The following is a 17,188-nucleotide window of genomic DNA, read 5'->3' as shown; positions in this document are numbered from 1 at the left end:
ATTCAAAGACAAAAGCCAATTGTCCCAGAACGCCTTGGGGATCAGCATCACGCAGACACCAGCGCCTTGAGCATACCCTGGCGAAGCTTTGTTAGTCCCTTTGGTCACCTGGATCAAGCCATCATGAGCCACGTGAAGGCCAGCAAGCGGAGGGCATCTAAAAAGTCCACAAGCCCCTTTGCCAACCCGGTGGCTGCGGTTGCCAATGTCGTCGTCGGTAGACCTTTGGATGAAGCCTTGGAATGCAGGCCGCGCCCCCGGAGCCAGAGTATCTCCTATGGTGCGAGCGACAAGGAGGTTCCGTCCGGTCGCCGGAGAGCCACCACCAGGTCCACAGAACCCGCATCGACTGAACGGGCTCCCGATGTCTTTCAATTTCTAGACAAGGAGGAATCCGAAGCTGGTGTGAAAGCAAAGAGGGCTGCTGACCGGCATTACATAGAGCAAACAACCAGTTCGCGGCCAGTCCTGCAGGATCACTCGCGCAAAGCTAGTGCGGCTTACAGCTTTCGTTCAGACTCTGGTGTATCAGTCAGAGACTGTAGCCCAGGTCGCGCCTCGTCTACTGCATCAGGAGACGAATATCAACCACCCACTCCGCCAGATATCCCCCTCGACAGCATGGGATGGGGCATAACCAAGGCTTTGAAGCCAAAGCGTCCGGGCCCGATGGCTGGAGCTTACGCGACGGACACGGAATCCATTCTTGAGAATCCAGGAACCTCTGCTCATCCATTCATGGATCTCCCAACGCCCGAATCATTCTACTACAGCAGACATGCTCCAACAAAATCGACCTCGCCAAAAAAGACCAAGCCGGAACGTCCAAGCATCGATATTTCCAAAGCGGCGAAGTGTAGCCGCCGCCAGTCTCAGTCGGCATCGTCTCCTAAATCGCCTATACCCGAGAATCCTACTCCTGAATCGCGTCCGCGAATCTATCGAAAGTTCGACGCTCTGAATCACCGCCTCCTGAAACACATGCAGGAGGAGATCATTCAGCTTGAAGAAGACCTTAGCACGCTGGACGAGTTAGAAGCAGCGCATCAAGCCTCGCCCAATACCCGAAATTCTCCCAGACAGAAGATGTTAGCTGCCAAGTACCATGACCTTCAGATCCAGGATTACTCGGTTCTTCACTACAAGAGAACCGATCTATTAGAAAAAATCGCCATGAAAACCGAGCAATATAGTAAGCAATCCACCCTTGACTCTTTTACAATAGAGTGCCTGCTCACACCTTTCAAGATCGAGCCCTCTGCTCCTTCAACAAAGTCGTGCAAACCCTCCCCTCACCTTCCGAAGACGACATCGAATCCTATCGCAGCTCACTCACCACCTCCCCCAGCCCCATCAAAGGCGACCGACGCATCCTCGACCACAAATCCGACCTCGTCCTCGTCGCTCCCTCCCATCTGCCGACCACCAACCCGGGAAACCACCCGATGCACCACGCAAACCCAATCTATACCACCATCGCCGCTATATGCGCGGCTATATTATTCCCGTTGCTCGCGTTTGGCGCCATTAGCGAATTCTTCGGACGAATCGTCATCGTCGCGATTATTGGCGGCATGATTGCGCTATGGGCGTCGAATAGCCCGGGCGGACATGAGTATCTGATCGAGCCGCAGGATGGATGGAAGTGTGCGGTGCTGTAAGTTATCTGCCTCATTATTTTTTTTTTTAATGTCATCCTTTCGCCTATCAAAGTCAAACCTATGGGATCTAACTTGGACTGCGCTGGGCTGTTGATAGATACTTTGGATTCATGTCCATCGCTGCGATCATCATTTCGTGACCAACCTCGGAGCCTGAAACGGAGCCAAGAAAAAAAAAGGGTCGATTTTATATTTTGGAAAAGTATCTCGTTTTTTCTCTTACGAATTTCTTCATCTCCTTATGAGGTTTCATGCTAGCGGTAGCGGCTTTGATATGGTTTCTGTTTGATATTAAGGACAGTTCTTCGGCTCTTTTTTTTTTTTTCTCCCTTGTCTTTGCTACAACTGGTTCTTTTTTCCTACTCTTATTTGTCTATTTGACTTCTATGATATCCCATGATTGCTGTCTGAACCTGATTTATGACTATTCGATCGATGCTGAAGAGGTGGAAGGGGGAGGATAGGATCCACAGAAGGATGGAAACCAAATGATGGGTGCATGTATGCAGTTTGTTGAAGAGCTGGTGCTTTTCTTGAACAAGTTGAAGATCTCGGCCACGTCTGTTCCACTATGATTGAGCATGCTTTGTATATGTGTCTTGTAATAATTCCCCCATTATCCATGCTATACTTTGTATTCCAGTAATGATCGTGGTAGCCTACGTCATGGATATGTACCTGCTGACTTGTTCACATGGAAAGGATCAAAATCTGATTGTTCACTCTATCAAATAGTCTCACATAGCAACCACCCCCTCTCCCAAATGGCATCAGACGAAAGCCCCCCCCCTTTTTTCTCCAAATCACAAACCTGCAGCAAACCAGTTTGGAAATCTTCAAGGTTTGCAGAGCAACAACGCATGTGTAATACCCAGCCACAAAACACCATGGAATGGGATCTTTTCCAACCTTGCGCCTTGAGAAGCTAAAAAAATCCCTTTAGACTCCTTTCTTTCTTTTGTAAAAAAAAAAGCCCCCGGCCGGAAACTGAAGGAACCAATATTAGGCGGCTGGTTGATAATCGCATAGAATCACAAAGTAAACAGCTTGAAAGCGTTGACGTGTGGAAGGTTAATGGTAAACGGAAGAAGAACGGTATTAGCGGAATAGTACTACCGACAAACAGGACGGTTAATATGGCAGAAAATATTTCTTCCTCATGGGCAACAGTAGTCGATTTATTCATGGTTTTGGGGTGAGCTGCTGCCGAGGAGGAGTATTAGCGATGTTTGCATGGCTATTGTGTGGAGATATTTGATGAGCGGCGATTTGAGGCTGGTTAAGGGGAACACTTCGGCGTTGAGCTTCCAGCAACGGAGTTCTGGTGCGATCTAAAAGTGGCCCCTGGTCAGCAGCCCCCCGTGGATAGGCCATCCCGGCTGCATTGTTTGGATATGGTGCCGGAATCGGGCTCGCTTGGTTTGAAGGGAAGTTGGGATAGTGGGCGGATGGCTGATTTTGTTGTTGGAAGTATCGGGGTTGCGTCCCAACAGACGGCGAGTTTACATACGGTTGTCTCTGAGGGGTCTGGGCATAATTAGGCGGCCTGTGAGCGGATGGCGCATTTGCTCGCGGTTGGTAGTTCGATTGCGGCACCTGCCGGGGATATTGCTGCTGCTGTTGCGTCTGCGACGGAGAAAGTCCCCGTGGACCCGTATACGCATTCGGACCATTTTGATTTGGTCTTTGAAACTGCTGGAGCATTCCAGAGCGAGTATATTGAGGTGTTGAGGCTGGTGGTGATTGCTGATACTGTGGCTGTACAAAACGTTGTGAGGTTGGAGGTGTTGGGGCATACGCAGGAGCGGGGTGTGTTGGCTGATACGGAATTGCCTGTGTTGGCTGCCGAGTGCCATAGCTTTGAGGGGTGTAGCTTGTCGAAGCATTCCTGGCACGTGTGGTAGGCTGGTATCGTTGGTGAGGAGCGATATTCTGATGTTGTGGCGTTTGGTAAGTCGGGGCCCTTGGAAGGTGAGTGCTTGGGGCCGGAGAGCGGGTGGCGGATTGGGTGACTCTGGGTGCTTGTTTCTGTCTCATCGTCCATTCATCTTCCTCCATCGTGCCGGCGTAGTCAACACAGCCTTGATTCATCGCCGTTTTTATATTCAAATCTGCTAACTGATCCCCATCTAGTTTAGCAAGCGCATATGGCGGAAGCAGCGCGATCATTGACGACAAGCTTTGCTTCAGAGTGTCGTATGTAGCTTTCTCTTCCTCTGAAGGCGTATCAGAGAGTTGGCTAAAAGCCTTGGAGCTAGTATTCGGAAGCTGCCCAGGCGTCGGATAAAGATTCCGTAAACGTCGGTAGGAATGAAGAGTTTTCAGGAGGTCAGAGATCTCTTGAAGAATATGTTCAACATCCCCATCACCTGAAGTCTCGGTATCGCCATTTTGAATCTTTTCGAGGTCTTCAATGTTTGTGTTTGGATCAAAGGATTCCACTGCTAGCCGCAGATCAATATCATTGAGAGGCTCCGGTTCGAGCGTTGTTTTCTCAAAAAGTTGTCGCACTGGTTCTGCCTCGTCAAAATGCCAATCTGGGAATAACTGGTTAAATTTGTTTTGTCCCCTCCGGTCCCAATATACCAAGTTTTGGACATTGTTCTGTAGAACAGCACCTCCACTGTCATAGCCAGGAGCAAACGAAGAATAAATAGATCGAAAGATTGCTTCATCCTCCTTCACTGAGCCTGCGGCTCCACTGTCATCGCTATTATTTATTGAACTCAGTTTGCCTCGGGATGAATCGCGGCCGTAGTTTAACCAATGCCCTGGGGATAACTTCTTGTTGTTATACAGCTTTTGGCCGGAGAGAGTTGTTGAGGATGCTGCTAAAATGTCCACAGGTTGAAGCCAGCGCACTACATTGTCAGTTGCCTGCTGTTTAAACTTCTGTGGACGTGTTAACTGGGGAAGATGTGATGGAGGCTGGAACACCTCGCCGAAAGTCCTTGTCGTGCCCCTTTCCTTTTGCAACTGGGTTGCGTTGAATGGCATAACCTTGGAAATCCTAATATCACCAGGTAGAACAGATTCGTCAACGGGAGTAGACCTTTCCTTGTCCGTGACTTCGGGCGTAGCAACCGAAGACACTCCGTTTGTTTGCTGGAAGCTTGAGAAGTATGTTCTGGGTGGGTTCCCAAATGTGACCGTAAGGATTGCTCGGTCTTCATGGGGAGGCACTAACGACTGGAGTGACTCTTCCTGGCTTTGGCTAGCTTCGGAGTTAACAAGCAGTGGCTGCAAACGTCTGCTTCTGAGAAGTAGGTTGTTCAACTGCTTTTTGAACAAGCTGGCTCGAACCGAGAGCTCGTTGGCATTGAGGCTTTTCAGGTGTTCCGGCCGATCCGTGGCTTGAGGATTGTCCGTGGAAACTAATGCTGCTACTGTTTCAATGTCGTCGATGAATTCTTCTAATGATTTATATGCTCCGCCCGTGACTTTTGATTCAATGTTTGATCCTGCATCAGGTTCTGATAATTTCGCGCGTTTGTTCTCGCGCTCCGATTTCGACTTTGAGGGTAAGGGATACTGTAATAATTTGAGCTCGGAATCATACCTGCGGCGTTAAGACGAGGAAGTTAGAAAGCGAAGATTTCAACCGGAATGCAGATATGGGCACGACGCACTCTGAAATTACTTCTAGGATATCTTTCAGCGAAGAAGTAACGGAGTCTTCCGCCGGTTCACTGTTGACTGGCGTGGCCTCTCCAACGGGAGTAAGATTAGATTCGTCTCCGGCAGTTGCGTCGTGTTTTCGCTTTGATGGTGTGAGGTATGACGAAGGTTCAGCGCCCGTATGGGACGTGTCTCCATTTGGAACCGGCATAAGGGACGGGTTGTTCTTCTCCATCCTGCTCGAGACCGCAAACCGCCCGGGGAGCTTTGATGTGAGATTTGTCCAATGGGTGGACGCGATCCCTGGACTGGTTTCCTCTTGAAGGCGGGTCAGGATCGCATGTAATCATAGAGAAACTCAACTCTGCGACGCGGAATTTGGGGTTTAATGGGTTGCTATAGTTGAGTTGGAGTCACGATCTTTGCGATGAATGCTTGGTTGCTTGGGAGCGTGGTGAGTGCCTTCAGCTGCCGGGCGTGTGTCGTTCACTAATAACTAGCTAGTTCCTGATCGCAGAGTTAACTAGACTGGAGCAAGGGGAGCGATCGGACAGGCGATGACAAACCTTCGCATGCAGACAGACAGCAACACCATCCGGGAGCAGGCCGTACGCAGAAGACACAACCGGATCACACAGGCTGTCCAGGAGAGCAGAGCACATTAATCTTGCGATGGGAAGATGACAAGGGCAGCAGTTCCGGCGGGCTTTTTTCTGGGTAAAAATGGCCCCAGAAACTCTTTTTGGGCGTTCGGCTTTGCTAATCAGTCACGTGATATGCCCTGCTGAGTAAGCGGGAAAAAAGGGACGGCCGTCTTCAAGACTTCAAACGCGACAGTCTGCAAGCTCGACACTGCGGTCTACAGCTTCGATCTGCCGGCAGCCCCCCGTTCCTCTAGCTCAATGGATGTCCGCGCTCGCTAGGTTTGTGCAGAGGCGCCCGGCAGCCACTTCGTGTCCACTTGTGGTGCAGCCAAGGGCTTTCCTCTGCGGGAATGAACAGGTACCTTTTCTCTATCGCCGGTGCGCCTCCCTGGGTCTAATGGTTTTTGTAGACAACGATTGTACCGCGAGGTCGCTCTATCCTCAGATGCTACCGTTTTGCCACACACGGAATCCGCTTTGTCTCTCACCGGCCGCTCAAGCTTGAGAATCCTGTCCCGACCAGCTTTCGTAACACGGAGGATGTTCAATCCCTGGCCAACGGTGACCGAGCAAGGGATAGGAAATTTCGCTTCAAGGAGACGCCATCGGAAGCATTGATAGCTGCATTGCAAGAAAGGGGCCTAGATGTCGATATCGCCAAACCTAGGTCTTACCAAACTGATTTATCTTGGGCTACTCCCAGCCAGGCAGCCAAAAAGGAATGGCGCGTAGAATCTTTCGCGCGTCACGGCCAGGCATGCCAAAAGCGCGAGGCTCGGCTGTCATATGCTACAATAGTAGCCAATTATATCCGTTATGTTGATCCCCATCTGTCATTAGAGTCCTCGACTCTACATGACAAATCGCCTGATACTCGGCCGCTTGATATGGCGCTCTTAAGAGTATTCGATAACAAGACGATGGATTATTTGTCGCAGCGAGGATACTCACCTAGCGACGTGATGGCGTGGGCTTGGATATTGCTGTCTCCACAGCCTGTCACTGCGGCAATGCGGCTGGACGCATTGAACCAAGCAAGCTCTAGGAACAAATTAGCTTCTAGCAAGCGTACTCCTATGTTCGTTTTGATGTTCACCCTTCGCCGAGAACGCATTAATTTGAAGGCTTTCGATCTGCTATTAGTTCAGTCTTGGAATATGTTGCTAGAGAACCCGCCAAGCAAAGCGATGCTTCAAAGCCTACCAGATAAGCAACCAATGCATCCGTTGAAACCGGTATGGATAGACGCCGGGGATGATACGACCGTCATGATACTTTTCGTCCGCCTCGTTCGACTTGCGCGTCGAATTTCACCAGAGGCGCTTCTGTCTCTCTCCCAAATGTTTACCACTATGTTTGGCGTTGATGCTGTTGGCGCAGCGATAAACGATAAACTAACTCGTCGTTTAATCGAGTACTACAATAAGTTCTTGGCTCTTCTCGCAATACCATGCCGAATGGAGCCGTATGCCTCTACAGTCGTGCAACAGCGCTCGATTTTCCATCTTTTAAGGGAAATGACGAGATTTTATCCACCGCTTGCGGTTACTCGAGAAGGATATCATGCTGTTACCAGGAATCAAGCTGCCCGCCAAAAGCTACCTGCAGAACGGAAGTGGGCAGAGTTCAAGGCGAAGTCGTGGCCTCCATGGAAGGAAGACAAATTGGGAATCGATGTGGATAGGGGGGTCGAGGGAAGCAAAAGCAAGGCTATGGGAGCTATTGCGCATATGAAAGAAGCTGGCTATTCGCCAACGCGATGGGATCGAATAGCCACTATCTTAGCCGGATGGGATCTAGATGGGACTCCTACCATTCAAACCAGGAGCTTCCTCCCAAAACCAAATATCTATCGAATGAGAGATCAACACACAACGTGGTTAAAGTCAAATTCAAAAGAAGCCGCGATTGAACTATCGCTGGGCTCTAGGCCTGAAGATGGATACAGTGACATTTGGGCTGCTCGGATTCGTGCTACGAGAACAATGCGAGAAGCTTGGGCTTGCTTTCTGTCGTGCCGGGACCAGGGCTTTCGTATCACAAACGATATCTACCTCGAACTCACCGAAAAGGTCATATATCACAGCCATTTAAAGGAATCATCTATCCCGCGTTCGACCGAAGTGCTGCCAGGAGACGGAAAGGAGGTATACCCTGAGCCTTCTTCTCCTCGTGATATGATCTATGTGCGTTCAGAGCCACCAACACTCGAAGCCTTGGCTCAGCATCTGTTAACTACGAAAACCAAATTTTCGAGGAGATTGTCAGTGCTACTGTTCCGTCATTTGACTTCCTTCAAGTTAGGCTTAGAGTGCCTGTCACATTGTGAGTTGTCACAGCAACAAATTGACGCCTTGATATCTCCTTTCAGCCACGAGGTCCCCAGCCGGAGACGACATCTCGATTGCATCCCGGACGATGTCTTCGCTAGTTTCATTCGCTTTCTCTGCAGGTTCACTGGCCCTTCTATGCCATTTTCGGGTGAGCCAAAGTTTTCACTTAGCCGACTTTTCCCTATCGTATATCCAAAGCCCAAAGAGGATAAGGGCTCAAGCAATACACAAAGAGAAATAACCGTCGACGAAAGTTTGGCGCATGCCATTTCTTTAGTGCGGTTAAGAATGCCGGAATATCTGCCAGCTTGGAACTACCTTTTAGCAAGTTTGGCCAACACCCGACTCCCTGCCGATAGTCATGCACCGTTGCTGATGCAACAGATACTAGCATGGAGAGAAGTTCGGGAGGTTGTGATCTGGATGGAGCGGAGAAATATTAGCCTCGACGCGACTGGTTTTCAATCCGTGTGCGAAGCCCTGTCGAGGTTCTTGCTTACCATTCGAAACAAAGGACGCAGCATGGAGTTTTCGCCGTCCCAGCATACCCTCGGGAACCCGATTCGACACCCATCTTCAACTGCCACGGAATTAGTCACAACGAGTACTGACTTGGTGAAACGGAAATTCGACCAGATGGTTCTCGCAAAAGATGGACCTCTTTTTCCTTCGGCTTCTGAAGAGGTTGTAGTTTCTCGGTCGCCAAACTATCCGATCTTACCAAGTATGTACACCGTGCCTAGTCCATTTACCCTGCATGCGTTCGTTCGGGTGCTTGGTCTAGCGGCGGATTTTGAAAGTCTGGTGATCCTGCTCAAGTGGATGACTCGAAACGCCAGCGACCTGAAACGAGCGATGGCGAAAATAAATGGTGGGAAAAGATCGCTGCGTCAGACTGTGGTTGCTGTGCGGGTTTATTTTGAAAAGGACCCGTCATTTACCGCGTGCTCTGCATCAGCCGAAATCGAAAATGGGTATTTAGATTCGGATTTGAGGCCGCATTCGGATGAGGATGTAGTGCCAGAATGGACTCCCTCACCCATCGAAGCACTCTACCGAGAAGCGCAAGCTGTCATAGAAGGCTCAGACTGCTTCTCGCCATGGCCCACTGACAACGAAGTACGAGACTATGTTGCTAACCATAAGGGGCTATTTTAAGCCGGCCTACTGGTTTTATTTGTATAAGAAATCCATATCTATTTAATATCCATTTCAATTCTGTACATATGTAGATTCTTTATGCCGTGGTAACAGGAGAACATTTTTCTCTATGCCGCTTTTAGCCGTAACTAACTAGTTCGTCGTTCTTGTTCTCACGGTCAATTGCTACCGATCGGACTCCCGTGCCGATGGCCTTCACAAGGTATACAACTGGCGCCTTTTACATCTCTCCCATAAAACTCCCTCCATTGATCCCTCCCATGATTCTCCCCGCCACCAATTAATCGCCCATCATGCCTTCAAGAATCCTAATATCCTCCGGTCCCCTCAAACAACTCGCCCTCCTCCGCCAAGTCCGGGGCAACGCCACACTCGGCACCAGCGCCCACGGGGCGGTCATCAACGTCCAACAGGTCCCCGCGCCTGGCGCCGGGCACATTAGGGTGCTGCTGCTGAACAGGCCGGAGGCTCGCAACGCGATATCGCGACAGCTGCTGAATAGCCTGGGGGCGCATATCAAGTCCATCAGCGCGGAGAGGGGGGTTGGGCCGACTCGGGCGTTGGTTCTTGCGAGCAATGTCGATGCCTCGTTTTGTGCGGGAGCGGATTTGAAGGAGAGGGCGAAGTTTACGAGAGAAGAGTGAGTGTGGGCTCTATTGCGGCGATGGCTTTGGTTTTTGTTTCCGTCCTGCTGTTGGAAGAACTGGACTACTGGGACGTTTTTGGGGGCGTTGCTGGTTTTGGGGAGCTTGCCGTTGGCACAGATGGATGGAGTGAGGCGGACATGGTACTAATTAAAGCTGTTTTCTTACAGGACCGATGCATTCCTCGCTCAGCTCCGGGAGACCTTTACCAACCTCGAGGAGCTCCAGATTCCCACCATCTCTGCCATCTCCTCCATGGCTCTAGGCGGCGGTCTTGAGCTCGCCCTGACCACACACCTCCGTGTCTTCGGCTCAACGAGTACGGTCGGCCTTCCAGAGACTCGGCTCGCTATCATTCCTGGCGCAGGCGGCACGCATCGCCTTCCCCGTCTCATTGGCAAAAACCGAGCTCTCGACATGATCCTCACAGGCCGACGAGTCAGCGGACCGGAAGCCTACTTTCTCGGTCTGTGCAATCGGTTGGTGGAGATCAACCCGGAAGAGCAAGCTCAGGCGGGCGTGCCTCGGGAGAAGGTATTGCAGGAGAGTATTAAACTGGCGTTGGATATCTGTGAGGGAGGACCAATTGCGCTCAAACAAGCTGTCAAGGCAGTTACGGGTTATGAAAGGGGACAGGAAGGGGAGAATGAGGCGTACCTAGGAGTTGTGGATACCGAGGATCGATATGAGGCTTTGAAGGCGTTTGCTGAGAAGAGGAAACCGTGCTTCAAGGGCAGGTGACTGGACAGCAAGTTCAGAACTGGATTTTGACTTTGCACATAACTGGCGCCTGGGTTTCCTCGAGCGGCTATACCTTTGGGAGTCTGCCTGGCATACTCAAAAGAGTGTTTGGAAGGAGCAGCAGTCGGACATCCATGTCATCATAGGAACTGTATTGCCAGTGGCGGCGCGAAAGGCTAGAAAAGGGATGATGTAATATTAGCAGCAATCATTTATCTGAGAGCGGAAAAACATCACTGGAGGAGACAGTGGCAATGAACAAACAGGCTGCAGCATTTGCAGGAGGCTTGGGGGTTCTGACACTGAGATCGCCAGATGATTCATAGGTCAGAGTCAGAATGAGGAAGCACCGCGCCTGTAGAAGGCTGTGAAGGGAGGAGGAACGATTGATTCTCTGAATTCACAAGCTGCAACCGTACATTGAAGTTTGCTAAGATGCACCACTTGTAGCCCATCTGGGCCTGGACAGAACTGCTGACTGTTACAAAGCAATGTTTGCTCAGTGGTCACTGGCTCTGATTCTATTCCAAATGGCGCCTCTCTCTGCAGGTGGTGCCTGTAGGAGCGTTTGACTCCTGTTCTTGAGAGTCAGATGCTGAGGTTTGTCTGGTGTATGCAATATGCGAGAGAAGCGGCAATGCTTCAAACCACATATCATGCAGCTCGTCATTGTTGGCGGTTGGAGGGTCCAGTAGATGTCTTCACTTGCAAAGGCCCCATCTCTGCAGAGGCCCTGCAATGCCATAGTTTGACCAGTACCTTCTTCTGTTCAAACTGCATGTAGCCTGCGTTGCATAAAATATGTATGCATGTGTTTCCGGCTGTCTCATAGATCTGAGTGGCCAAATGTCGACCCCGAATCAGAAAACCAAGCGGCCAAGATTAGGATTCAGCCCATCAGAGGGCACCACTGCATCAGGCTGGGTCCGGGGCCGGGAGGGATCCAAGGACCGGGGTTCTGCGCCTCTTCGAGTAGTCGGGGGCCGACGACCACACTGGCTGGACGAGAAGAAGGAGGCGGACTTCCTTAGAGAAGCTGCTGATGAATGGGCCTGAGGGAAGTTCCCAGCAAGGGCGTCGTCAATGTGGCGCTTCAAGGCAGTTTGGGCTCGCGGGTAAAGATAGCAACACTCGTCCCGGCTGCACATCGGCCTCCACAATCCAACCTAGCGCTCGTACCAGTGCCTCGTCCACGGTTGGACCGGGCAAGGCTATGCGGCTCCTGAAGAGGTAACTCATTCGTTCAAGCCTGCAGGAGAATGCATTTCTCCCTGGCCCAGTCAGTTTGCGGCTCACCACTGCATTGACCTTTCCCACAGGCCTACTCGAAATAGATGCGGAGGAGAGATCGGTGGAGCGAAAGCCCGGTTGAATGGTGCGAAAGTTCCCCCTGGAGCCAGGCCCAGCAAGAAGAGGACAACAGGCGGATAGCCAGTCCTCGTTGCTCGCTCTCGAAGCGCCGCCTTGGGTGGGCGAAGTCCTCGATGCCCTTCGACGAGCGTGACTTCTCCGCTTGTTGCATCCAAGCACCTGACCTCCCACCGCCGTGCAGGTAAGCTCCATGATGATTCACGGCCAACTGCCTGGCTCGAAGCACTCCCTTTGCTCACAAGACGTTTCCGCCAGTAGTCAGGCAGCTGCAAGGGGCATCTTGCTTCGAATCTGTCCTACCCTCTACCTTCCATCCGCTCGTCAACAGGGCTGGGATGCTTCGTCCATCTGATAGCCGTATATAAATCCACCATCCGCCCGCTCTTCCCGGCGGTGCTCGAAAACATACTCCAATCAATACTTATCACAAAATGACGGGCTCCAGTCACAGAGATCGAGTCCGGCTTATCAGGAACTTCGGCTTGTCAGAAGTTTATACCTCCCAAAATCCTGCCGTCGAGTAAGTACCGGCACTATCCCGCTCTACCACCGTATATCTTGAGGGCCTGAGCTAATAGATTCTCTTTGACCCTGCTCAGTGTTGTATTAGTCCATGGACTAAACGGGTCGCCATACGAGACATGGGCAACGAAAAAATCAGACGTCTTCTGGCCTGCAGACCTCCTCCCTCGAACACTTGCAAAAGAAGAGCTCCGCATCTTGACATTCGGCTATGACGCTAATGTATCTTCCTTTACGGGTGGCGTATCTCGAGATAGAATGCACAACTTTGCCGAGCACCTGGCCGCCCATCTGTTTGCTAATAGGCATGTGAGTGCAAATTCCTGGCCGAAAAGGATCGTTCCGTCCCATTTCTAACATGCTGCTTCAGTTGAATGGGGCTGTTGAACGACCCATTATCTTTATATGTCATTCCCTCGGTGGCCTGATAGTCAAAAAGTGTCTCTCCTATTGCTCGCGGGTAAGGCACGAATATACTCAGCATCTACGATCCATATATGTATCAACGTTCGGCATTTTATTTTTGGGAACCCCGCATGAAGGCTCGGACGTTGCAAAGTTCGGCAGCCTGCTCCAGTCAATATGCAGCGCCGTGTTGCCCAAGAAAATATTTGATTCCTCTCCTCAGCTACTCAACAGCCTCAAAACAGACAATGAAAACCTGCAAGTTATAAATCGCGATTTCGTCCAAATTATGGATAGGTTTCGCGTCTACTTCTTCCACGAATCGAAGCCTATGGACCTAAAAGCAACTCGTGTTTTTATCGTGGATGAAGCTTCTGCAGCTCCGCTCATAGACGGCGTGGAACGCATGGGAATTGAAGCGGACCATGGCGCCATGTGCCGATTTGAAGATGAGAACTCGCCCGGCTACGAGGCTGTTGCTGAGGCCATTTATCGCTATGCGACGGAAGCCCCGAAAACTATTCCTTCACGATGGGCGCAAGAACACAGGCAACGAGCCTTTGAAAAGCAGGATGAGGCGAGGAGGCTCTACGGTACGATATGCACTTGTCGATTGTCCACTACTCGTTACTGATTTTCAATCTTTTTCTTAGGTTTAAATGATTCATTTGGAGGAAGTCTCACTTCGCTCCAGCCCGAAAAAGTTGATTCCCTAGGTAACCTCCCACTACAATCTCCTCAATAGTTACCGAAACGGAACCAATGCTAACTTATCGTATAAAAAGCCAATTCCGTAACCACTCTTTTCCCGCCCCCTTCGGAAGCAGGGGAGATTCCCCGGTCTCAGGACCCGGAGAAGGATCAATTTATCAAAGTGGTGCCTCCTGGTTTCCATCCAAATTCTCACTTTTTTGGAATGGAAAAGGAGCTAAACCAGCTGCACAACCGCCTTTACAAAGCAAAAAAGAGAGTAATTGGTACCGCCGCTGTACTCTTATATGCAGGTCCCGGAGCTGGAAAGTCACATCTCGCACGGCAATACATGTACACCTATCAATCCTTATACTCAGGCGGCATTTTTTGGATTGACTGCAGAACAAAAGAATCATGCTACAATGGTATCTGGCAAATTGCACAAATAGCAGACGGGCTAGCAGGAGAAAAGGAAAGCCAGGATCCCAACTGGAGGAGCACAGGGATCTACGTGGAGAGTGCTCGAAAGTGGCTGGAGTCAAGGCAAAACTGGCTTCTTATCTTTGACGGTATCTCCTTCGAAAGCAGCAGCGACATCGATGAGTTCAAACGCATTCTTCCGTTCACACAAGAGACTGCCATCATTTACACCTCTATTGATCGTGCGTTGAGTAAGAAGCAAAGGCTCCTGGAGCCATACGGGCTTGAAGTGAAACCACTTGGCATCCTCGACGCATGCAAACTTCTATACAAAGATCTGGGCATCAAACACCCGTCGTCTACTCAAGAAAAGAAGGCTATTGAGGTCGTGTCACATTATCAATGTTTACCTCTCGCGATACGCGCGATTGGCCATCGTTTGAGGGCTACTGGAAAGGCTTTGGAAAAATACAGCTGTGGCTCAAGTCACCCGGATGCAAAACTGGCTGGACCATTCCGGGATATAATGAAAGATTTGGACCTACACCAGCATCTCGAGGCCCTCAACTTGATCAAGATACTTTCATTTTTTGGGCATAATGTTCCCGTGGGGATGCTAGTGTTTGGCAGAAAAGGCCTCAATGCCTACAGCGTCGAGATCCGAACCATCGACCGAGGAGGGAGCAACCAACGGCACATCGATAATACCTTTGCAACCCTAATGAGGTACGGGCTAATTGAGAGGACACTATATGTGTATCCATTAAGCGACATGGGCGACTCCGGCACCATAGGGCAATCCCAGAAGTCTTCCGATCCTGATGATTCCGTTGCGAGTGATACTGATAATTTTTCCACGGGATCCAGGAACACCATAGAAATCTGCAAAGTTCATACCGTTGTCCAAGAAGTCTTTCGCGGTGAGCTACAAGATCATAGCTTGCAACATTACTATTGGTGGCTCGGCGTCGCAGCCTCTCTGTTTTGTTATTCCTACGACTATGCTAGAGTCCAGATGCGTGCAACCAGGGGTTCAGGTTCTGCGAGAGATTATCGAGAGTACTTGACTCATGCAAAGCAGCTGCTGAGCTATTTTCCGGCTAAACCCTCGAAGATTGCCATAAGCTTTCAAAATTTGCACGAGACCTTGCAAAAGTTGACGTCGGATATTGAGAATGAAATCGAAAATCGGTCTCCAGGGTCATCACAGGAATCTTTTCGACAGCTGAAATCAATATTCGATCGAACAAACAGCATGTCCTCAGTGCCCGAGACGCCTAACGATCAATCATCCGTCTCCGCCTGGGGAGAGGACTCAGGACCTGTCAGAACAGAGTCGCCAGTGGACACTTATTTCCCCCATCAGCTGCTGCCCTCGGCCACGGACCCAAATTTATACATCCCTATTGTTGCTGAAGAAGCAGAGATGCGAAACGAGGTCGATGAAGGTAGCCAAACTACCCACATGTCTCCCGCCCTGTCGCAAAACACCGAAATTCCGCGGCTTACAGTCGCGGAAGTAGATGAAGATGATTGGCAAAAGGTGGAGAAAAAGCCACGACGTCTGTTTTCCTGGGGTCCGCGTCGATTGCGGAAAAAGCCCGGCAAGAGAGATCTTGGGGTTTGGCATCAGCACCCGACAGTTTCGGTCACAGAAGTCCATGCGGAGGCCAGAGGTTCGGCCACGGCAAGGCCGCTGATAAGGTCGATCGGGGCAAAGTCGGATGCCGAGTCGGCATTGGCCGCTGTACATCGTTCCAGCCCGCCTCCTATCCGCGGCGGTGGAATCAAGCCAGTTAGCCGGCCTGGAAATCAGAAAGAAAACCGTCCAAGTTACGCCCATGTTCTGGCTAATCAGCCTGAACAATCCATTGCGAGACGGTCTGCACCCTCTTTGAGTCAACAGCAGCCTCCATCAATTTCATACAGCCCAGAGATTCCGCAAGGCGGCTCGGACATCCGCCGAGGCAGCGTTCCCGGGTCGCTTTTCCCTAAGGATGGGCCTCCGGACACGATGTCCCAGTCCACCTACAGCGATCCTGGCATGCGTTCGTCGTTGAGGCAATCGCCGAAACTTGTTTATCCCCAGCCCGCCGGTTCCAGCACACATTCTCGTAATTCGCCAAGGTCTACGGATCACTCTGGTAGTCACTTCTACGCCGGTCGAAGTCCATATGGCCATCAACAAGTCGTTGGGCCAAACCCCGCGTCACTTCCATACCAAGCAGATGTGGCTATCATGTACCGCCCGCAACGCACCACCATGTCCAATCTTTCAGGGACGGCAGCGCCCCCTTCCCATATTGCGTCGTCGATTCCAATCCACCGGGCAAACTTCCCAATGGCACATATACCCACGGGCTATTCATCACAACCTATGTCTCGTGACCAATCCGCACAATCAGTACAGTCATTGCGGACTGAACCCACTCGATTTCCACCCAGTTTCTCGCCGAATCTCAACGGGCCTATTTTTCCTGCCGGCGACAGACCGCATATGCCGGATGTACGGCGCGCGCAACAACTTGTTTTTGGACCTGGAGAATCGGCCATTGATTCAGCCACAACTTCGCCAGTATCTTTCGAAGCGCCTAGTATGTCGCGAGGCCAATCTGGCCCGGGAATAATGATAAGATCCGGCGATGGAACGACTAGGAGCCTCGTCGAATTCAATCACGTACCGAACACGCAACATATTCAATTCGGCGAAACGCACCCTGTGAATGTAGAAGCCGCTCGTAGGCGGGCAAGAATGCCACCGCCTTATCCAAGTCAGAATCTTATTCCGACCGCGAGCGACGATGCACAGCTTGAATTGCTACTCAACCAAACACCCGGAGGGCCTGGCCATAACATGCCTCAAGGAGACTGGCAAAGACAGAGGAGCGGGAGTTCTCCTATTTCACGGCAGGACCTGACGGGCTTTGGCCTCCAGTTCCAACGAAACTAATAGAGCCCGTCTATTATTGGGTATG

At 50.8% G+C, this 17,188-nt stretch overlaps 5 protein-coding genes across 5 annotated transcripts; 4 read left to right on the top strand and 1 right to left on the bottom strand.

Annotated features, from left to right (window-relative positions):
• Nucleotides 1-123: 123 nt before the first annotated feature.
• UREG_07439 (uncharacterized protein) lies at nt 124-1,661 on the top strand (the record flags this gene model as incomplete). The annotated part of the gene is made up of 2 exons (XM_002582620.1): nt 124-1,192; nt 1,249-1,661. The coding sequence occupies 2 exons, from the start codon at nt 124-126 to the stop codon at nt 1,659-1,661; spliced, it is 1,482 nt and encodes a 493-aa protein (XP_002582666.1).
• Nucleotides 1,662-2,940: 1,279 nt separating this feature from the next.
• Nucleotides 2,941-5,514, bottom strand: UREG_07438 (uncharacterized protein; the record flags this gene model as incomplete). Its single annotated transcript, XM_002582619.1, has 3 exons — nt 2,941-2,992; nt 3,172-5,220; nt 5,291-5,514. 3 exons carry the CDS (start codon nt 5,512-5,514, stop codon nt 2,941-2,943), a joined length of 2,325 nt encoding a protein of 774 aa, XP_002582665.1.
• A 671-nt stretch (nt 5,515-6,185) lies between these two features.
• On the top strand, nt 6,186-9,414 carry UREG_07437 (uncharacterized protein; the record flags this gene model as incomplete). The annotated part of the gene is made up of 2 exons (XM_002582618.1): nt 6,186-6,281; nt 6,334-9,414. 2 exons carry the CDS (start codon nt 6,186-6,188, stop codon nt 9,412-9,414), a joined length of 3,177 nt encoding a protein of 1,058 aa, XP_002582664.1.
• Nucleotides 9,415-9,710: 296 nt separating this feature from the next.
• On the top strand, nt 9,711-10,802 carry UREG_07436 (uncharacterized protein; the record flags this gene model as incomplete). Its single annotated transcript, XM_002582617.1, has 2 exons — nt 9,711-10,057; nt 10,232-10,802. The coding sequence occupies 2 exons, from the start codon at nt 9,711-9,713 to the stop codon at nt 10,800-10,802; spliced, it is 918 nt and encodes a 305-aa protein (XP_002582663.1).
• Nucleotides 10,803-12,604: 1,802 nt separating this feature from the next.
• On the top strand, nt 12,605-17,163 carry UREG_07435 (uncharacterized protein; the record flags this gene model as incomplete). The annotated part of the gene is made up of 4 exons (XM_002582616.1): nt 12,605-12,693; nt 12,773-13,004; nt 13,066-13,693; nt 13,886-17,163. 4 exons carry the CDS (start codon nt 12,605-12,607, stop codon nt 17,161-17,163), a joined length of 4,227 nt encoding a protein of 1,408 aa, XP_002582662.1.
• Nucleotides 17,164-17,188: the final 25 nt, after the last annotated feature.

The sequence above is a fragment of the Uncinocarpus reesii genome, genomic scaffold (assembly GCF_000003515.1).
Source record: "Uncinocarpus reesii 1704 scaffold_5 genomic scaffold, whole genome shotgun sequence".
Lineage (NCBI taxonomy): Eukaryota > Fungi > Ascomycota > Eurotiomycetes > Onygenales > Onygenaceae > Uncinocarpus > Uncinocarpus reesii.
Note: the sequence above shows the minus strand (reverse complement) of the source record. Positions and strands in the feature narration are given on the sequence as shown.